Raw genomic sequence first — 23,116 nt, forward strand, 5'->3', positions numbered from 1 at the left:
TTAACAAAATGTAAATTATAAACATGCATTGATGAAACATTACCAAAATACAAATTTAAAGCAAAAAGACTTAGGAGGGAAAGGCTTAGGAGTCATATATTTATGAAGTGAAGCTTCAGTGTATAACCAAAGAGTAACTGTTACACCAGTGCAAAACACGTTGAGAAACACAACAAAGGACACTTGTGATGTTCACATCACTAGTGAAATGAAAAGTCTGTATCTACTTCCAGGATTCTATATTACATTGGCTGAGGAATCTTTCTGACTTTTAAGGTTGTGAAAGACACTGAGGATTCACATAATGATGATACTATATATATATATATATATATATATATATATATATATATATATATATATAGCATTGGCAAGAGAGTTATTGTAAACTTTGAAATTACAGAGATTCCACCTGGAAATGGTGACTAAAAAGGTATTGTTTTGACGTTCTACGTCAAAACCACAAGACACTTGATCTTGAACCAGTAATTTGCTCTTGAGTAATGAGCTCTAATGTTGCCCACAGAACTTCCCTAGACATTTTCATTGAGAGTTCTGTGACATCTCTTTCTGTTCACTGAGGTGCTGCACCACAGATGAATGGAACAGCTCTAGATGTGCATTGGGACACACATGGACATCTTGATTGTGGTAATGATTCATTGCCACATCTATTCACGTTTAAACTTAATTGTACGCTACCTTATGACCATCAAATGGCTTGCAATGCTTACAAAAGACACAGTATCTTATTTTCTAAGAACAAAAGAAGAGTCTGCTGGATCAGGCCAATGACCCATGTGGTCCAACATCCTCTTCTCACCGAACTGTTTAGATGCCCATGGGAAGCCATCATCAGCACTCATTGGGACATTAGTATCTTTCTTCATATGGTCTCCCTTTGGCAGACCTTTACTGCACAATATGATGTCTTTTTACTCAGAAGTTCCACTAAACCCAATGAGGCTTACTCCTTAGGAAGTAACCTGATTTGCTTGGGATCACAGCCCTAGTTGGATTTCTTTGTTTTGGCTTTGCTATACTGTCAGTTCTTTCCTTTTTTGTGCAGTGCTTCACACTGGGCAATTTTGTTAGATGGGTGTTGCTTCTATGGAGGAAGAAGTGTATATTTCTTTTATTATGTCGTGTTTCTTGTGCATAAGATTATCTATGTACTTAGAAATATTCACCACTAGTATAGCTGTCCTTTTTCTACAAGACCAGGTGTTCTCAGGGTGGTTCTGTACATTCGCCACATTTCACCACCAAAAACCTTAATAGGAATGGATGAGATCCATACAAAGAACCTCAGCTATAGCAAAATTCAGTTCTGGCTACATTCAGAGAAAGTGTAAACGTTACTCCTTTTTGACCAAAAGCATTTTAAGTTTATAAAAGGCAAACTCACCGTTCAGCAGCACAACATCACACAAAGCTGCAAGCTATTCCATGCTCTGGCTTCTTGATGCATTGAAAATTCACAGTTGCTATTTAACTGTTTCATTGATATTATAACTGGATGGAGATCATGCAACAATTGCACACATCTCTGTTGACAATGGCTTTCTGTCCTGTGTACACTGAGGGCGAGCTCATAGTGGAACAGACATGTCTGCAACTGTCACACATGGAAATCTACATGCAGTTTGCCTGGATTTTTCCTAGAGCTTTTTATATAGGAAATGCATTGTGTTTGACGCAGCTCTAAAACAAATCTTTTTAGCGACAGAGTATTCAAAGCAAAGCATCAGTCACCAAAGCATTTCCCAGCAGTATTTTAAAGAATAATGAAAAGCCTGCTTGTTATACGTTGTTGTTGTTTTTTTAAAAAAATCACATTGTGAGCAAAATAGTTACACAATTTTAACATTTCAGTTATATAAAATTGGCACAGTAACATTTTATTTGTTTGAATAAGTGCACTGAAAACAGAACAGCCTTCTACTTTTTTTTTTGATACCTGCATATTTTAATTTGACATGATCCACCCAAAGTTAAACACTGTTAAGTCCCACTGATGTCACTGGGAAAGTTAAGCTGTGTATAAATGTCTCCTGGTAAAAGTATCTGGAATTCATAGGGCTTAACTTTGGCTGGAATGCGCACATTACAAGATGGAGTATAATATGGATTTATTTTGTTCATTGTATGTCTTCAATAGTTCTGGCAATAGTATGTCATGAAAACATTTTTGTGGAAGGACAACTCAATGTGGGAGACATTTTAAAGATTATGAGTCAAAAGGAGAGGACCTGTTTTGTGGAAGTATAAAACGTATGAATATGTAGTAGATATAAAATGGCAAATGGCAATTCTTGTTTTTTTGTTTTGTTTTGTTTAAATGTCTTCTCCCAAATGTAGCATGGAAGGATTAAAAATAACAGGAGGACTAGAAGAAATAAGGCTTTTGCAAGCATTTGTTATATCCTGCTTGTTGGCTCTGCTTTCACTGAACCTGCCATAGACTTTGTCATTAAAATTCTAATCAGGATTGACAACAGCCAATTAAGTGTCAGAAGAACAATCTGATAGACACTTCTTTCTGTGTCTATAGGCATCTTTTGATAAGTTTCATCTGTCAATCTGATTGACGAAGATTGCTATTTCCTGCTCATAACTGCTTGCGTTAAAACCAATGCCTCTTTCAAAATTCACTCAGAAAGCAGAGAGGGAATAAAAGGATTCCCTTATGGCTATTGCCAGAAGGACATTTATGAATTTGGAATAATCTATGAGAATCCCTCAACATAGTTAGCTGCTACCATGTCAACAGAATGGGAGTCTGGTCTGATTAAACAGCTAATTCACTGCTGCCATTTTCCTACAATTTTATGATGTCGCAGGTGGCTAATTTACAACAAATCTGTCTCTTTTATGGGTGGAAGGCTATCTGTGGGCCTGCTAGTAGACTGTTCCCTGCTTTCAGTGCTCCTTGCTAGTCATACAGATGATAGCACCTCATTGGTTGGGTCTCTACCCTTCTTATCATCACCCCTCTCAAGGTCAATGACGTGGACCATTCCAGGCTTCAGAAGCAAATCATCCGTCTCCACCTGGCTCCTGGTGTCTTCGACTTCTATGTATTTCCCTTTGGACTGCTGGCTTGTTTTAGTAAATGCTTCTTTGAGCCGCTGTTTGAATTCAGCATCAGGACAGTAGACATATTCATAAAGGGCGCCTGCAAGAACTGCTCCTATAATTGGTCCCACCCAATATATCTGTACAAAACAGGGGGAAAGAAACATACATTGAGCATGGATTGGGAGTAACGTTTCAAAGAAATGTTAAGAGTCCCATAATGAAGTTGGATGTTACCAAGTTCTAGTTACCAAGGTTAGCATGGTTGGTGCTTCCCTTATTTGGTGCTGCAGGAAATCTTAACAACCTACCCAGTTTAGCAGGCCTTGGATGTGTAAATTGCACATCAGCAATGCACTTCCCAAGAGGAGAGGCTTTGCTGGCACAGTATGTGAACACATGTGTACAGTCAAGCCACATGAACAGATGTTTTATAAATACCTGGAATACTATGTTCTTCATAGCATAGGAGACACAGAATGATAAACTCATACCAAACAACCTTAATTAGGCTGACTGAAGAATGGCTAGTATTCTCTTGAATTCTGATTGGATGATGGTTTGTCATTTGTATCAGCAATGCCTTTGTTCATGAATCAATCAGCATAAAATAGCTTTGGATGAAACTAAATCAATACAACACACTGTTGCACGCCACCCCAACCACTGAATGGTGTGAGATTCCAGCAGTTCCAGGTACTTACCAGGGTTTGGTTTCCTTGGAATGATATACAGTTTATTTACACATATATACAACCTTAGCCTATGATGGAGGGGTTCACAGCATTAACACCCAACTGGGTCTTTCTTCTCCCAATAATCACAGCCTTGGATTACAGCAGAAATCAGGCATGGCTCCGTCTCCCAGGCTTCCAAGCCAGCTTCCTCCTGCTTCAAGCTTCTAGCTCACATGCCTCGACTCAGGCCTTTGTCGTTCTAATTAACAGTTCAGGTAGTGAGGCCCATCCATCTACTCTCTGCCATGGAGCCACTTCCTTTGTTGCCTTAACAACCCATACATAGTGAGTGATTACCAAGAAACTTGTCTAGCTATTCAAGAAAGCGGATCCTTGTTGGATCCAAGAATTAGAAGTAACTCAGGCATACAGCCTACCCACTCCCCAAACTCACAACAATACAAAAACCTGAAGTCAAACAACTGGCACTTAGATTCAAGTAGGCAGCCGTGTTGGTCTGACGCAGTTGAAAGAAATTAAAAAATTGTCCAGTAGCACCTTAGAGACCAACTAAGTTTGTCCTGAGTATAAGCATGCACACGAAAGCTTATACCCAGAACAAACTTAGTTGCTCTCTAAGGTGCTATTGGACATTTTTTAATTTTTTAAATTTATTTCAATTGGCACTTACGTTGCCAGCATATCTCAGCAGTTTCCTAACACAAAGAAAGGAAATCTGTTGAGCAATTCAAAGCAAGCCTAGAAACATACACTCATGAAGACACAGCTAAGGTTTTACGATGACATTCAGGCAGAACCTTCTGAAATCTATCTAATTAGATCAGTTAGTTACATGAGACAACTGACATTTGTAGGAGCATTCTGTTTAAGTACAAGTTCTTATAGATTGCATTGATTCTGTTTCAATACAGAATCAAACTTAATATAGCTATTGTCTCACTTTGACTCATCTTGGAACATGTGGTTGGGTTTTTTTAAAATCAAGTAGTGTATATATATATATATATATATATATATATATATATATATATATATAAATAAAATACATGATGATAATAATAATAATAATAATAATAATAATACTGCTGTTGATGGTGGAGGAAGCCATTGATGAGCCTTGTCCTCCACAAATTTGTCTAATCCTATACCAGCAGATTGCTAAATCATGCATGAGTGAATGAGAATTATCCAGGTATATTCGCTTACCCAGTGGTTTTCCCATTTCCCCATGATAACTGCAGGTCCAAATGACCTAGCAGGGTTCATGCTGGAGCCTGTGTAGCTAATCTGCAAGATATTTAAAAGGAAGACTGTTAATCATTATTATACAACCATCAGACATCCACATGTTTTAATGATCTTGTGATGGAACCAGCTTATGACTGACATTGCTCTAAAATGATCTATTGCCCAAGTCACTAATGCCACTTTCTCTGCATTCTTTCCCCCACCTGGTTGGCAGTTAATGGGGATAGGAAACATTTCTCAGTGGGCCAGTTCTAGCCCATGGACCGCCAGTTGTTGAAGTCTATCCTCAAGATTCATGCTAGTCCAGAAGCGATGAGCCAGAGACAGCAATGGGAACCAGGACCTGTGTCTGCTAGGAGATTCTTTCCAGGACTGTGAGCATCCCTCTGGACTATTCATACTTCATGGAATATGGACACTCTTTCCAACTTTCTTCTTCATCTCTATATGGTTTTCAAAGCTCAGATTAATTTTCCTGGATCTGACTTTTACCCAGATCTCTTGGAAAAGAGAAGTATGTGTGTGCATCCTTGCCTTCTTTCTCTCAGTATAGTGGGAGAGGATAATCTGGGGTGGGTAGAAGTGACTGGAGGAATACTCATGGCACTCACTCAAAAAACAAAATGTGCCGGTGGGCCTAGATTTATACAACACTTTTCAAAATGTAGCGCAAATGTGTACAGTGTGGATGTCACATACTCACGCCTACCAAAAACCTGTATGTACACACTGTTATTTGATTATTTACTACTTGATTATTTGTTACAAAAAAAATCTATAAGCAACCTAGGGTTTTTATTGCACATTCATGGTCATTTGTGCTCTTGATGTTATTGAGATGGTCACACATGACCTTGTTTTCCATACTTTTTGTTCCTTAAAGGGTTTTGGGGTGGTCATAGAATCATAGCATTGTAGAGTTGGAAGGGACTATCTAGGACCATGTAGTCCAACCCCTTGTGATGCAGGAATATGCAGCTGTCCCATATGGGGATCAAACCTGCAACCTTGGGGTTATCAGCACCATGCTCTAACCCAAGGTTAGTCAACCTTTTTATACCTACTGCACACTGGTAAAATTTCCTTACCGCCCACCAGTGCTCAATGGAAGGAGGATTCAACTTGTGCCATAGAACCCTCTACCACCCACCTAGAATCCTGAAATGCCCACTAGTGGGTGGTAGGGACCAGGTTGACAACCCCTGCTCTAACCCAACTGTGCTATTGCACTGAGCTTTACTTCCAAGCCATGCATATTCCTTACCTTCATGCTGAAATCCTGTCACTTTTTATACCAAAAACATTCTGGTTTATTTTTGTCCTGGTTTTGTAGCTCTATAGGCCCTCTGGATGGCAATAATGTGGTAGCATTGGAGAAGCATTGCAGAACAGACTAAAGCAGAATAAATCCGCCATGAATGCACTATTATAATGTTACAAACATGTCACAGAATGCATCCACAATAAAGCACCAATCTGGAAGGACCTCAACAAGATCTCTAGGTACACTGACTTTATATGTTTGCTTCAGGAATATTTCTATCACACCTTACTGGTGTCTCCTGTGAGACAGACGAGGATTATTCCTATTTCACATATACAATAATATCATTTCAAAGCAGGGAGTCAATGCTTTGGAGCAAGTTAGTCAAAAGGTACTTGGGGATATACAGGCTTTACATCAAATTTACTTGAGCCAACAGTGGGTTTTGGAGTAAGATTCATAAAGCTTTGTAATGACATGCACTTTACTGTTAGCTACCTAGCACAGCTCATGGAAGAGGTCAGCAACTTACAGCAAACAGGTGTCCGATCGAAACTGAAAGTCCAATTGCCAGTGCCACTGAACCGGTGACATCACTTCGCTTAGAATCACAGCTGGCGAAAATAGTAAGGACCAGCTGGAACGTAATTATCAGCTCCACCACTAGTCCATGGCCAGCGGAAAGGTCGTCATGTACCTAGAAAAAAAGGAAACATGCTGGAGTTTCAGGAAGCACAGAAAAAGTGTAAACTACTTTTCTTACATCAGAAAAATATAATTTCCTCCCTACTAATTAAAGCCGTTTCAAATTGGATGTGTCTGTAGTGAACTTAAGAAAAGGAAAAGGAGAGAGAAGATTGTTTTAACTAATTTTACTGTTGTATTTTTATATTGCTGTAAGCTGCCTAGCACAAGATGCAGTCTGCTACGTATATGCATATAGAGCATATAAGGGTAGAGCGCCGGTTTTTCCATTAGATGTTCACATGATATACATAAGAAATGAAAGGCTTGTTTTTCCTTAGGAGGACTGTAGTTTAGTGTTCTATTATAAATCCATTAATTAGCTCTAACTCAATTAATTTCAGTTTCAATTAAAAATAGGCAGCATGCAGCCCAAGTGCATTTTAATTTCCTTCAATGAGGCTAACTGATGGGATTCTTTATTAGTGGAGAATGAAACTAGAATTTAAGGCACAGTCTATTGTAAAGAAGTGTGTCATCTTAAATATATGGCGTTATCAGTCACTATAATAATGACATAGATTTCGACACACCCATGTTTTCATCTTAAAATTGCATTTCACACCTGGCTGCTATGTACCTGGTATTAAATCATTTCTAAAAGTTTTAAAAAGAAAATATCTATTAGAGAACAATTGCTGGGTGTAAAGAAAAGGCTGTCAGTAGGATAAGTAAAAGGCATTTACATAAAATTGCGCTGTTATTTTGAGTTAAAGAATAAATACCACCTACTCTTCACTAAAAGCTTACACAAGCTGCCTACCCACAAACCCTGCTCTCATGAAATAGATTTTTAGCATTCACTTAATTATGGAGAGCTACATGGAATTTGTTCTTATGAATGGATTCATGAAGCCCTTGGCAGCCTGCCTATCAAGATTTTTGAAAAACAGTTTGCCAAGCATATGCTAAACTCTTTCATGGAAATGGGTTCCATTTCAGTCTCCACTACTGGATGACTATCAAGAGATCACCCTTTTTATTAAAAGATAGCAGTGTGAATCACATGAGAAGCCATTCCAAATGTGAAGGCACACTCTCAAAACATCTTATTGCAGATTGTTTAACCTTGGCCACATATTTCTCCTTTGTTCATATAAATAAGGACATTAAAGCACATTTACATGGTATTAGTCTTTCAGTTTATATCCACGCTGGTCTTCTGACAAATCTATACCCAAGTGTGAATGTTTCCATATATTCCAAGGTTAATATAAAGAGCCTGGCGGAAGCAAGATAAAGCAGAAGCGATACATTTTAATGCGAATAAGCATTTGTGCCATTGTAAATATAATTCAAAGTTGAAACTATATTGGCAAGAATGAAGGTTTGCTTTGCAAACTGGCTGAAGTAATAGCTGTTTTAAGCATCTACAGCCAAAAAATAAAATAAAATTCAGTTGTAGTCTTTAATTAAAGTTTAATTAATGCATCGTGTTCTCTCAGTCACAATAACTGATATGTTAGACTCCACATTACATCATTCTAATGCTCGATAGAGTTGTCCGCTGTTCCATAACTGTTGCATCATACCTAATACTTGACCACAGGTAATACATATTATCTACCCACCTATAATCTGTAGGGAAATCAACAGTGGGCAAAAATATGCATCTTCCTGATTCAGGTTCCGTTTTATTATGTTTCATAGGAATAGGTAACTCCCAAGTCCCCTACCCTACCTTGGTAACTCCCAAGCCCCCTACCACACTCTGGGGGGTGACAAGGTAGAGAATTCCTGCCCCTGCGATGGCACCCAGGCATTGGGCTGCAATATAGAAGACTGATTTGGCAAGGCTGATCTTCCGAGTGCAGACCATTGCAACAGTCACAGCAGGGTTAATATGGCCACCACTGATGTGTCCAATGCATTGCACCATTGTTGCAATGCTGAGTCCAAAGCAGAGAGAAATGAGGACCATGTCGACAGGCAGAGGTTTTTCGGTTCCACCCCAGTTGATTGTAGAGCCAAGGCTGAGGAGGACGAAAATTAGCATGGCCAAAAATTCTGCAGAAACAGCTTTCCAGAAAGGCTGAGTCCAGATGCCTTTAAATGCCACCATGATGGCTTCGCACTTACACAGACGTCTGCACTTACTGAAAAAGGAAAACAAAGCAACATCAGGAGCTGACTCAGTAACTTCAAGGCTGGCTCTAAATAATCATAACCATCTGCAGAAGAATAGTGATAGTGACACTATCTATTTACTAGATTTCTGACCCATCCTTTCCCACAAGGTCCCAGACTAGGTGGGGCTAACATTTATTCATAACTAGCTAAGAGTGGGGTGAAGGGAGGGTGCCCACTTCCCTCTTCCATTTACCACATGCCTCCCCTATTTCTCACTGTTATTTCCCACATTTACATACTGTACATGGCTAAGGCCATGACCATGGGAGAAGATCTGGGATTTCTCAAATCTGGTCCTGCTCTCTGCTATGCCAGAATTATCAAGCACTGAGTAAAATGTTATGAATGAATCCTACTTGCTACCCACATACTTCATTTAGGAGTAGTGTGTGCACCATGTTCCAGAACTGTGTCTCAAAGGTGGTGAGGTCCAGGTTCCAGTAAACACCTGAAACTTCTCCAACAGCACAGCATTGTCAAACTGCATGGAGCACCCAAGAAAATTAGAAGTGGCATGAGGGAATTGTTGTTTTCCATGGTTTCAAGTGAAGGGGATTTAGTAAAGGTGACCCAGCCCCAATCCTGGAATCAGCTCAGACTGCTTTCTCCCTCCTTTTTTGAGTGAGGGGGGCAAGGAGAGAGTATAGGAAATACATCTTTCCCCACAATCCTGGACTCTTTAGAAGGAGGGATATACACCCCCATTTATATAATTTGGCCATTGTCCCAAATTTAATCTCCCCAACAGGAGATTGTATGGTAACCAGTCATTTATATGACCTATGCTCTCATATCACTTTGGGAGAAGATGCACAATCTCCACTTTTGATGGATACCTTTGGAAGAACAAGTCATTTTCATTCCCCCTTCCATGATCTCTTCCCTGTAACATCCAAAGACAGCTTAAAGTTGTTATTTGAGTCTGTGTGCAGCACAGCTACTGTACTTTCTTGATTGAACCACACATCAGATATATTAGTTGGTCAAATAGGCAAGTTAAATACATGAACCCAGGGCCTTTGGCTTCACAGTCTCTGTACAATCTCAAGGAGCCAACCAAGGTTGTTACTGCCAAAGGGCTGAACAGTTGGGAAGGGCTGAACAGTTGGGAAGCAATACAAAACAAACACTGTATAGTGTAAATTCTTAAGGCCAATACTTTGCTTGAGCATGCCCTGACCCTGAGCAGTAGGTAGTGCTGTAAAACAGAAGTGGACCCAGCTACATCATGAAGGCCAGCAATGTAAGCCGTGCAAGTCTTGAACCAAACCCAGTGCCAAGTCACCCAGAGCTCCCTAAACTGGAACCCCCATAGAAAGCAAGACAGCACCTCTGGAGACAGATTCCCTTTACACCAGGGACTTCACACTTCCCAGTCCCTGTTCCACAATCTAGGCAATGCAGAAGACATGGGATGCCTGATAGGCAACAGGGTTCTAGGCCAGAGAACTACCACTTTAAGGCACTCTATTCTTCAAGAATGGTGCAGAGCATGGAAAGGATAGGGCAGGGGTCAGCAACCTATTTCAGCCGTGGGCCGGTCCACCGGCCCTTCAGACCATGTGGTGGGCCGGATGATATTTTTTTGGGGGGGGGGTGAACGAATTCCTATGCCCCACAAATAACCCAGAGATGCATTTTAAACAAAAGGACACATTCTACTCATGTAAAAACACGCTGACTCCCAGACTGTCCGTGGGCCGGATTTATTGCATACCCCTGGGATATGGTGTCCCAAGGCTGATACAGGTCTCATTTGAGCACCAGACCTTGGTAAAATGAGTTGTCTGATTTGAGCTATCCAAGGTCCTGAAACTCCAGCTTGATGCTCCGTAGTTCAGTGTTTTTCAACCACTGTTCTGCGGCACACTAGTGTGCCGTGAGATGTTGCCTGGTGTGCCGTGGGAAAAATTGAAAAATTACTTTATATATAGTCAATATAGGCACAGAGTTAAATTTTTTAACATTTTCTAATGGTGGTGTGCCTCATGATTTTTTTCATGAAACAAGTGTGCCTTTGCTCCAAAAAGGTTGAAAAACACTGCCGTAGTTAATTAAGCCACCTACATATGTCTTTTGTGACGCGGGTGGCGCTGTGGGTTAAACCACAGAGCCCAGGGCTTGCCGATCAGAAGGGCGGTGGTTTGAATCCCCGCGATGGGGTGAGCTCCCGTTGCTGGGTCCCAGTTCCTGCCAACCTAGCAGTTTGAAAGCACGTCAAAGTGCAAGTAGATAAATAGGTACAGCTACAGCGGGAAGGTAAACGGTGTTTCCGTGTGCTGCTCTGGTTTGCCAGAAGTGGCTTTGTCATGCTGGCCACATGACCTGGAAGCTGTACGCCGGCTCCCTTGGCCAATAACACGAGATGAGCGCCGCAACCCCAGAGTCAGTCACAACTGGATTTAATGGTCAGGGGTCACTTTCCCTTTACATATGTCTTTTGTGCCCTATGGACTTCCACTTGCAGTTAGGGTATGATGGTGCAGCAACTAGGATTACTGCTGTACAGGCTCTTCTGCTTCCTCAGCCTAAACCTCCATGCCTCTGCTCTTCCTGGCTTCTCTCACTGCCTGCCTTCATCCTCCCCTGCCTGACCTACTAGACTCAACCCTGCCAATGATCTGCTGCCAAAGTAAGAAAATCATGTCCTCATTACATACTTGAGTTTCTCTTCCCAGCTGCTGGCATGGTTCTATGAGAGACCATACATTACCAAAATAGAAGCTATCCACCGCTGGATTTTACATTATGCTTTCACAAAATAAAGATTATTAATTCCAAAGATTGATATACCATCTTTTCCTGAATTATACACTTTATACACTTTGTTGGAATTCCACTGACTCAGCTTTGATTTTATAAAAGCAACTTTTCGCTGATTTGGAACCAAATATCAAAACTTCCTAAAAGCCCTCAGTTCCAACTAAAAGAATATAGTGGGATGCATGATGTAAAAACCAGTTGGAAACACCTTATAAGGTTGATCACTTTCTCTTTTGTAGGATTCTTCATGTCATTAAGAGCTTCCTGAAAGGCAGAAGTTAAGCAGGTGAAACTTTTCCTGGTACAAAGATGAAGTGATTCACCTCATAAATTTCTATGTGCTGGACAACTTTTAAATGAGCCCTTTGCCTTTTAAACAGTTGGCAATCCTAATACTGCCATCATATACTCAAAATACTGGAAACCAATGAACTCCACAGATACTTTTGCAAAACTTGTATGGGATTCTATCTTGCTGTAACATTTACTCATGGGCATTACTGTTCATCCTCAGGTAGGGAATTTATTGAATAAAAACACAACCTATATTTAAACAAGATGATACCCTTCTTTATTGACTTTACTGCAGTAAAGGACAGTCTCATAAGTGATAGGTACTGTAATGACCACAGGTTTTATACAGCTTTTATACCTTCTCATAAACAGCATACATCATATTTGTTATATAATTACTGCTACACTATCTATCACATGCCAGCTATGACACGACAACTTCAGATACCTGCCAAATTAACTGTACAAGTTGGCCAGTACAATAAACTAACTTTTGATCTGGACAGTAAATGGAAGCAGATCCCACAAAAAGTTAATCTTTCAACTAATTAAATTGACAAATTCTCCATCATCTCCAAAGATTTACAACTGAGCTGGGATCTGAACCTGAGTTTCTAACACCTGCATCCAACAGTGTGGCACTAAGAGTCACGGAACCATAGAAGGGTTGGAAGGAAACTAAGGGTCATCTAGTTCAATCGCTGCAATGCAGAAATCACAGCCACCCAACCTCTTCAAAACCTCCAATGAATGAGAGTCCACCACCTTCGGAGGAAGTCAGTTCCACAGTCCAATAGCTATTTCCACCAGAAGGTTTTTCCTAAAGTTTAGCCAGAAGGAAGAGGGCTAAGAAAGGCCTTCCCTTTCCCTACCTTAATGGCCCTCTGTTCCAAACCATTCCCATTGTGGAGGCAAGATCCACTCCAGGTTGCCAGTTGCAATCTTACAGACATGGCACCCTCTGCAGGTTCATCCTTCCTCGAAGAGGAGAATTCTAACTATGAGCAGAGAGAGAGACATTCCTGGCAGCGACTGTGCCTGGCTGCAAGTTCTGAGAGCACAGCAGTCTGGAGTGCGTGTGTGTGCGCCTGCATCTCCCCCCCCCCCCCGAGAGCCACTTAGCAACCCAGTAGGAGGGGGAGGGACGAAAGAGAACAAGCCAAATATTATCTTTGCAAGCACGAGAATGGAATCCTCCCCGCCCCTTACTTGTGCAAAACGTTCAGGGTTTCGAAACCTCAGCAAATGCCGAGGGTCAAGCCCGTGCTGGCGTCCAAAGGGGCCTGAAATTGGAGGTGGGAGAAGAATTTGGAAGACGCAACTTTTTACCTTCGGGTCCCGCGCCTGGAGTCCTCTGGAACGCAAACCTGAGAGTTGCAGTCGCGGGTCCCTTGGCCGCCCTCCCTGCCCTGACCCAGCCGCCACCTCGCGGAATAAGCACAAACTGCTGGCAACGGTATATTTTTAGGATTCTTTCCAAATAGGTGAAAAAGACGGGGACTGCCCTTGACCTTTCCGGGGACGCCGATCGCCTAGGTTTAACGTTTCAGGCTTAGACAGCTATGGGTCCAAGCGCGCGCGAGCGTACGCGCACGCAGCAAACCTTGTATAGTACTGTATATAGTGCAAACAGGGGAGACTTGCAAGTGCGGCTTTCTCACGAAACTTCGCTGGCCTAGAGGGAATATATATGCTGTCAAAACAAAGCAAAAAAGCACCAAACAAACTAGCAAACGAAACACCATCGCAGATATTGATCAACCCAGAGCTCATCCCAAGGTAGCCTACAAAGAAGGTGGGAGAAGCGACCCAGAATCCAAACTCACAATAGCGAGCGGAGGGTGCCGATCCGGGCACAGGAGGCCAGCGATGGGAGACATGTGCGGCTCTGTGGGATTGCAGGGGAGGAGGAGAGAAACGACGGAGAGGCTGCCGAATGGGCCGGCGCAGCAGCTGGCAGGACTCCCACGACTGCCTCTGCTTCGCCCCGCCTCCCAGGCAGGCACTGGCCTCCGAGTGGCAAGGGGGCGACCGGGCAGCCTGCTGGACGTCCTCCTCGCGAAGCAGCAGCAGTGCAGCAGCAGCCGCAACTCTCCCAGCCCCTTCACGCTTTCTGCCACTCGCGGAGCCCTGGCCAAAGCCTCTTTGTTGCTGCTGCGGATCGCATCCCTTCCTCGTAATTCATTTGCCGACCCCCACCCCGAAAAGTTACAGGAAAATCTCAAGCTCGCCTCTCTCTTCTCTTTTGGCAAACGGAAAGCCCCAAACGGCCTGCTTCGCTCTTTTGGAGCGCCAGAACAAAGCGGGGCTTGTTTCTTTTCTCCCTCTTACTAGCTCTCCCCAAACCAACCACCTTTTGTGCGCGTATGTGTGTGTAGCTGCTGTCTTCATGCATCTCAGCTGCAGCCCACGTCCAACCGTGGTCTAACTCCAAGGCATCGCTATTAAATGTTGTGTGTGTGTGTGTGTGTGTGTGTGTTTTCCCCCCTTTCGAATTGGACTCCAAGGTCTGGAGCGGTGCACAGTAGCCAAACTTTTCGCGTTTCTCTCTCTGCGTGTGTCTCTCTGCCACCTCCGCGCCCCCTTCTTTCGCCTTCTCCGCCTGCACCCCCCCCACACTTAATCCTACACTCGCTTCACTCGCCTTTTCTCCCCTGCCATTTGGCGTGAAGCAGCCCTTGGGGGCGCCCCCCCCCCACCCCCACCGCGCCTTGCTGCAGCGCCCCGACGACTCACCCCCAGCAGCCTCCGGATGCGCTCCTATCGCTCATTCCTTCCCGGGTTTGTGCGCCTGGCAGAGACGCGCCGGAGTTGCCGGAGAGCGAGAGCGAGCGACAAGGGAGGCGGAGGGAAGCCGCCCGGCGCGCTCTGGGGAGTCGGATTACTGTGCGCCTGTCCTGGTGGGGTTTGGGGGAGCCGAGGGCGGCTGGCCGAGCAGATGGCAGGTTGTCGCGAAGTTATATTTGAACTGCAGATAACTTTCCCTTACCTGATCAGCTCGAGGCACGCCGCGACCTCCTCGCCAAGCGCAGCAAAACACAGCAGCAACAGAATCGGATACACACGGTCGTGAAGGAAATCAAGTTTTGACCATCATCACAGCAAATGTAGATCAGGCCCTCCTCGACGTCGTTTGTTTGTTTACAGGACTCTCTACACCGCCTTTCCAGGGCAAAAATGCCCCCTCCAGGCGGCTCATCAATACAACCGTGAAACCAGCCAGGCATCAAAGCTGGTGGAGGTGACTTCGCTGCAGATAGCGCTGGGGAAATTGAAGGAGGGTAGCCTTTAATCCAGAACAACTTTCTCTCTCTGGATTCACCCACCATCAGCAGAGGTGCCCCTAGAAAGGAATGTGGGCATCAACAGAAGAGGGTTGCCTATCCTTGGTGTTGATCTGGGGTCCTTAACAGCACCTTTAGACACACACCCATTGCTGCCCACCCTGTTGGTTGCAGGGTGAGGCTCTGAGTAGCACCAGTGCTCCTTTGGTCAACTGGGTATACTGTGGTGCCCACAACAGTTCCTTAAATTTCCAAATTTGCCCTCCACCCCCTTTTAGAGCTACAAAAATATTCAATGAACAGACGATTTAAAGAAACATCTTTTTTTAATGGTCAACAATGGAGCATCTACAAGCAGAGACAGGTAGTGGCATTCAGCACCAGTGGAAGTTTCCAAACTGCATAAGCAGCTCTGTAGAGACTCTGTAGAGACTGTAGACTCTTGAGAGTCCCATGGACTGCAAGAAGATCAAACCTATCCATTCTTAAGGAAATCAGCCCTGAGTGCTCACTAGAAGGACAGATCGTGAAGCTGAGGCTCCAATACTTTGGCCACCTCATGAGAAGAGAAGAATCCTTGGAAAAGACCCTGATGTTGGGAAAAATTGAGGGCACTAGGAGAAGGGGACGACAGAGGACAAGATGGTTGGACAGTGTTCTCGAAGCTACGAACATGAGTCTGACCAAACTGCGGGAGGCAGTGGAAGACAGGAGTGCCTGGCGTGCTATGGTCCATGGGGTCACAAAGAGTCGGACACGACTAAACGACTAAACATCAACAGAGACTGCATCACAGTTTACTCTGGATGTAACCAGAGCAACAATGACTACAGTGATGTCGTGCTTCAAGGCCTTGTGCTTCAAGGTAGTTCAGGGGTGAGGAATTGGTCCCAGCCTGCAAGTTTGATCATGACCTCTCCCCGACCCTGCCCCCATGGGCCATTTTGACCAGTGGGTGGGACTAAGCACTTGATGTCACCATAATGTTTTCCTTTGTCTACGGGTCTGAAATCAAACTGTACAGACGAAGGCACCACCAACTGATCAGACAGCATCTGATCTTTTAGCAGGGAGCCAAGTCTTTACCTGCCCTAAACCTGTGGTTATTTATTTATTTACTATTCCCTGTTTGCGACATCAAGTGTACGACAGGTCACCTGGTGTGGGGAAAATGGGACAAATTAGAACCCTTAATGGGCCTAATCAGGCCTATAAGTCACTGCTGACTTATAGGACTGTACTCCCCTGCCAGCATAAGCAGTGGTGGAGGAAGACGCTCGGGCGCCTGGGGCAGCGCACCCAGGAGTGGGGCGAGCCGCCCATAGGGGAAGGGTGCACCATGGGGCCTCTGGAGTTTGCCTGCCTCCTCCCACTCAGCCCCCTCTACAGCTGGGGGAGAGGCAGCGGGCAACCATTTGGGCAGCATGGAGCCTGCAGCATGCCCAAGCCACCCTGTCTCTCCCAGGAGAGACTTATGGCTCGGGTGCACTCCTGGACCTGTGGTGAGTGCTGCCTGGCATTTTGTCACCCCCCACAGTGGTGACACCTGGGGAGGACCACACCCACCGCATCCCCCTTCCTCCGCCCCTAAGCATAAGTCATTCACCAGGATATTTTTTTTTAAAAGGCAGGCCAGACACCTGACTGGAGCTGAGCCAATTAATATAATCCAAAATGATATTTTCTCACATCCATCTCTTGTTTGATACCCCACTTTGCCTCTTCTGCTCCTCCTCTCTCTGTTGTGGGTTAACATTGCCTGCACCTCATCTTGGGGCGGAGGAAGGGGGATGCAGTGGGTGCAGGCTGCCCTGGGTCATCCCAGGTGTCATCACTGAGGGGGGTGACAAAATCATAGAATCATAGAGTTGGAAGAGGCCACAAGGGCCATCCAGTCCAACCCCCTGCCAAGCAGGAAACACCATCAAAGCATTCTTGACATATGGCTGTCAAGCCTCTGCTTAAAGACCTCCAAAGAAGGAGTCTCCACCACACTTCTTGGCAGCAAATTACACTGCCGAACAGCTCTTACTGTCAGGAAGTTCTTCCTAAAGTTTAGGTGGAATCTTCTTTCTTGTAGTTTGAATCCATTGCTCCGTGTCCGCTTCTCTGGAGCAGCAGAAAACAACCTTTCACCCTCCTCTATATGACATCCTTTTATATATTTGAACATGGCTATCATATCACCCCTTAACCTTCTCTTCTCCAGGCTAAACATACCCAGCTCCCTAAGCCGTTCCTCATAAGGCATTGTTTCCAGGCCTTTGACCATTTTGGTTGCCCTCTTCTGGACACGTTCCAGCTCGTCAGTATCCTGACAAAATGCCAGGCGGCACTCACTGCAGGGCCTGCAGCGCGCCCGAGCCATGCGTCTCTCCTGGGACAGATGCGGTGGCTTGGGCGCACATAGGCTCCACGCTGCCCAAATGGTCCGCCCGCTGCCTCCCCCCAGCTGTAGGGCGGCTGAGTGGGAGGAGGCAGGCAGACTCTGGACGCCCTGTGGTGCGCCTTGCCCCTATGAGATGATCTCCCCGCCTCTGGGCGCCTGAGCGGCTTTCTCCACCGCTGCCTCCTCTCCCTCCTATCATTCCCTTGTTAGGGCCAAAACAGATGTGATGCAGGAGATCGAGGGTCATATTACCTTTTAAAAAACAAAACAAAATAAGCCCCACATTGAAGCAGCTGCAAGGGACTTCAGTTTTGAATGGAGCAACAGCACTGGAGAGACAGGTGCTAAACTCTTTTCCAAGAAGCAAAAGAAAAAAAGAAAAAATAAAGACTGCTTGACAGTTCTCAAACTGTTTCTTTTTCAACAGAAGGCTATTTGTGCTTTTATATATGCAGGCCCTTTTCAAGTTTGCTTTGGTGAACTGCAGCATGACTGCTTTCCCAAGCAGTTTTTGCTCAGGAATCAATGTACAAATAAAATTGCCTTAAAAAACAACCCCACCCCAAATCCATTGGGAACTACCAATCTGTGCAGCGGTCTTGGTGTGTGTGTCTTTATCCCTGTCTTCCTCTTGTCACTTTCCTCAATATCAATCACATATATGTACATCTACTTGCAAGATGCTGTTAGCCTGCTGGACAAAAATGTAGGTACCAATAACGTTCCTGCATCGCCTTTGTTCCTCCATGTGCTAATTTCGGGGAGGGGATATTTAGAGCAAGAAAATAGCCTTTAGCAAAGGATCATACAGCTCATCCCTAAAGGGCTGTTACGCCAAACAAAATCAAATCTCTTGCAAGTATTTTGTCTGTCTGTCTGTGTGTCTGTCTTTTTTTTTTGTAAAAGAAAAGGCTAATGTTTTTCCAGTGGCTCATCTGCTTTGTTCCTTATGTTTGAAAACAGAAGTCTGCCATACACCAAGTCAGACCATTGACCCATTGAGGTCACTGGCAGCAGCTTTCCAGGGTATCAAGCAAAAGTTATTCCCAGCCCTCCCTGGGAACACCCAGGATTGAACCGGGGAACTTTGTGTGTGCAAATCATGTACTCTGCCACTGAGCGATGGCCCTTTCCAAAGATCCTTGAAGCAGCGATTCCCTACTTGCTTGGGGATCACGTTCCAGGTCCTAGTGTGCGTAAGTGAAATGCACATAATTGGGGAGCCCACCATAGTAAATACAGCTTTCCACCCAACAGCTGTTGAGCAGGGTAGTGTCAGGATAGTGCCGGCAGCTCCCGGCTGGTTGCCCAGAAAAGTATAAAGACAAGGAACAGTTTCTTACCATCCTTTTTTATTCCAGTCTTTACAGAGAGAGGCTATAGAATCCAACTTCTTGGATAATGGTGTTGTCCCAAGTGAATCTCCACCCCCACCCATCTCTCCCATTTCCTCATTAGTCATTCTCATCATCTTCTCTACAGGTGCTGTTACATGTCCTCTGTCTTTGAGCTCTTTGATCTCCTACTTTTAAGGCTCGCTGGGTTCTGGGAGATGGAGGGTCTAGAATGCCTTCTAACGTTTCAGATGGGTGTTGTCCCGGCTCTCCCATGATTTCCCAGCTTTTCCCCTCATCTGCCTCTGAACTGCTACATCCCTCAAACCCCTGTTGTAAATCAATGATGTCTTCCTTTTCCTCCTCCCTGGAAGTGTCAGGATGGGGAGGTGGTCTCTACCATTCCTCTTCTGCCCAGTCCCTGGCAGGTAGCATGGCAGCAGTGAGAGCTCCTGTGTGCCATTTTTGGAGTCCTTAGAATCTTTTTTCCTGGACATCAGGCTCTGAGAAGGGTCTCCTTGTGAGCCACGAAGACTTTACAGTTCTCTCCTGTCATTTCAAGTAAGTACTGAATGTCCCAAATAGACATTGTGATAAAAAGCTGTTGCACCCTAGCAGAGCCAACAGAGACACTTTCCTCCTGATGAAGACTGACCACCAAGGTGACCAAAGCTGTTTCATTCCTGAAACTGGGCCTGAAGCAAACACTGGAAAGGATCCAGGTAATCAGTATCATCTTAGAAAGCCTGGAGTTGAGGTGCCACAACTCATCCAAGCACCTTGCTTAAAATGGCAGATTGGACAGAGATCTTAAATTATTCACAAGGGTGGGAATCTTATGATGTATTTTTCCTCAACAGAGACCTAGTCTTTCAAAACAGATGGTACAACAGCATCCTCATTGACTGCAGTGAGACACAGCTGTGTGCATATTTGGCATCTGTCCATATTGGTAGAACACATGCTTCTATGAAGGTTCTGGGGAGAGCCATCTGCCGCCAGAATATACATATAGGACTTCGGTAGTCCAAAGCAGATCCTTATCTTTCATATTTTTAAAGCAAACAAATCTCACAATAAAGATGCATAGTATTCTGTCTCACATCTAAAACACACCAAGCACTACTCCAGTTTTTGTCGTAAACTGAATCTTCCCAGATCCATAACAACGACAGATTTCCAACACTGTAATCTTAGCCGGGTCAGTTCATTAAGCCTTACTAGATGCTTCGTCCCCTGACATTTAGATCAAGAACTCCATGCGAAATCAGTCCAGGGATTTTGACATTGCTGCTGGCCATCATCCAGGGGGTTTAGTTTTACCACCATTCTCCAGCACATGCATGCACACCTTCTCCCCACAGAAGCTGCACACATAATCCCATGCTAGCGGACTAGAAAATAAAACATGACAATTCAATTGAACAAGTCCCTCCAGATTTTGTTGCAGTGTTTAAGAAAAACCTTTAATATGGCAGAATGGTTTGTTTCCTTAGCTGGCATGAAAGTAATTTGCCAGTCCGAAGTATTATTGTTGTTGTTGTTGTTGTTGTTGTTGTTATTGTTATTGTTATTGTTGTTGTTGTTGTTGTTGTTAAAGAAGAAATTGCTATGGAAGAACAAATTGTAAACCAAATAAAACGGACAACGTGGAAACAGATGGAAAGTGTTACAATGGAAGAACAAAACCTACAAGATAAGTAGCCAAGTAATTTAGCAATGGGGTGTGCAATTTCCAAAATGAATCGCTACAGTTGCTGTGGCACTTAGGGCAGGAGTGCTTTATTAGGTAGGTGTTTAATATAAGAGCACATCCAACACACAGCTCATTCAGGGTGTGTGGATTCTCTCATTCTGCACATTTCAGTCATTTCAGCTCACTCTTCAACCAAAGTTCCCAGGGTGCTGAACAATTTATATTAAAATGCAAAATAAGATATCAGCATTTTAACCCGAGAACTATGATAATACAGAAAAGACCAACAGCAGGACAACATATAGTCACAAAATCATATTGTGAGCTTCCGAGGATCAGGCTAAGCAATTGGCAGCAAAATGATAAGAACAAGGGATATATATATATATATATATATATATATATATATATATATATATATATATATGGGGTATATGTTCCCACCAGGAGGGAATTACAATATTAGGGTGCCAAATCTGAGAAGGCCCTGCTATGTGTCACCATGGCATGAGCTGTGGTTAAAGTTGGCATAAGCAGGGCTGCCCCAGCAGATCTCAATACACAGATTGGCATATATGGGGAGAGAAGCTCGTCCAATTACCAGGAATTCGTGTAAATATGCAGGAGCTGGATTCACACTGCATTGGACCATAGTTTTCACACAAGGACATCTAACACAATTGAAGTGCCACAATTTTCACATTTCAGGTTGTCACAGGAATTCCTTCTCTAAAGCCAAGTATACAAGAAGCTGCTTTGTGGGGCAATCTAAGGCTAAGTTCAAGACTGCAAACTCCATATTCTTCAGAACACCAGTCTATTTTTATTTACAACATTTTAGTTTAGCCAGAAGAATAGATACCATTTTTTGAGAAGAATTTACTGTATCTGCATACTGCTTAATGCCAAAATAGGCCTCTTTGTGGTGTGCAAGTATAAAACCCAATGACACAAGCATCAAAACACAAACATCCATAATTAAAACATGCAACAAAGCATAGGAGTTGGCCCTGCTTTGTTTGGGGGCTCTTCTGACTCATTCTGCTGAGTGGAGTCCCAATCTTCCACCCTACATATCTGCCCTGGTGGCACCACTGCCCACCATTGTATGAGCTTTTACCCTTATGCTGTTTAAGTAAATTATTCAGAGGCTGTGCAACACACAGCTAAAGAGATTTGTAAAGAAGCAAGTGTGTGTGCATGGGTATATGCACAAGCAAGCTAGCACATGCAGGGCAGGGTGAGTGTCCCAGGGGGGTGGCATGGCAATGTCACCCCCCTCAGGGATGACACCTGGGGCAGACCGCACCCCCGCACTCCCTTCCTCCGCCAGTGGGTTTATGCCAGGCACCCCCAAACTTCAGCCCTCCAGATGTTTTGGGCTACAATTCCCATCATCCCTGACCACTGGCCTTGTTAGCTAGGGATCATGGGAGTTGTAGGCCAAAACATCTGGAGGGCTGCAGTTTGGGGGTGCCTGGTTTATGCAGACAGCAACAGGGATTTCAAATCATACTGTTGGGGGCTGGTTCTTGTAGGAGCATTAAGGTAAACATGAAGTAGGGTAAAATACATCTGGCACAAGGCCTTAAATAACATTTAAGCAATGTTTTCATACCCACCCAATAGGAAGTTTTTTCAGTCAATCACAAAACCATGTCTTCCCCCTAGTAAAGGAGGACCTTAACCAAATGCTTTAGCCTTTCGAGATGCTGAAAAGTGGCATTTTAACTAGGCTGAATAAAAACTGGACCAAACAGGATGGTAAATATGGTGGGCTTTTCCACTACATTGTCCCCTCTACACAAACATCTTAACATGTCAGTTGTTCACTAGGCCTGTCTCTATTCTCATTTAAACTGCCCATCTGCTTACTCGACTGCTAATGCTGAGTTTTTACTACCATTAACACTGCAGAGCCAAAGTTAGATTCTTTTCAACTACACGCATCGCTGAAACAATTATCTATAAGCCTCCAGTTGTGAAGCCTTTACAACTGGAAGTGGGAAGAAGAGTCAGTGAATGATTAATATATTTTCCCCCACAAGACAACAGCAACCCTGTTTTAAAACATCCTATTGGTGACAGCAGAGAAAGAAAAGGTGTCAGTTAGGAATAGTGAAAACAAAGCAAAACATGATTAGGAAGCAAATGGGTTTTGTTAAAGAATCATTTGGAGATCAAGAATGTTAAA

General features: G+C 43.8%; 1 protein-coding gene across 2 annotated transcripts; it reads right to left on the reverse strand.

Annotated features, from left to right (window-relative positions):
• Positions 1 to 1,030: 1,030 nt before the first annotated feature.
• AQP4 (aquaporin 4) lies at positions 1,031 to 15,091 on the reverse strand. 2 transcript variants are annotated; one of them, XM_035125921.3, is made up of 5 exons: positions 14,956 to 15,091; positions 8,714 to 9,128; positions 6,821 to 6,985; positions 4,983 to 5,063; positions 1,031 to 3,218 (listed from the first exon to the last, which is right to left on the reverse strand). In XM_035125921.3, exons 1-5 carry the CDS (start codon positions 14,988 to 14,990, stop codon positions 2,940 to 2,942), a joined length of 975 nt encoding a protein of 324 aa, XP_034981812.3. In that variant the 5' UTR covers positions 14,991 to 15,091; the 3' UTR covers positions 1,031 to 2,939. The 2 variants fall into 2 exon arrangements, with proteins under 2 accessions (XP_034981812.3, XP_088531553.1); XM_088675427.1 differs by lacking the exon at positions 14,956 to 15,091 and adding an exon at positions 14,046 to 14,475 and having other exon boundaries at positions 1,070 to 3,218.
• Positions 15,092 to 23,116: the final 8,025 nt, after the last annotated feature.

This window comes from Zootoca vivipara, chromosome 8, assembly GCF_965207765.1.
Source record: "Zootoca vivipara chromosome 8, rZooViv2.hap1.1, whole genome shotgun sequence".
NCBI lineage: Eukaryota > Metazoa > Chordata > Lepidosauria > Squamata > Lacertidae > Zootoca > Zootoca vivipara.

Bases quoted from the DNA above. Each gene is read 5' to 3' on its own strand.
- AQP4 (XM_035125921.3), bottom strand. From the start codon at position 14,990: ATGAGCGATAGGAGCGCATCCGGAGGCTGCTGGGG. The intron at 9,129-14,955 runs GTGAGTCGTCGG...TTCCTTTTTCAG, and splicing joins GCATCCGGAGGCTGCTGGGG to TAAGTGCAGACGTCTGTGTA. The intron at 3,219-4,982 runs GTAAGCGAATAT...TGTTTTGTACAG, and splicing joins GGAAATGGGAAAACCACTGG to ATATATTGGGTGGGACCAAT.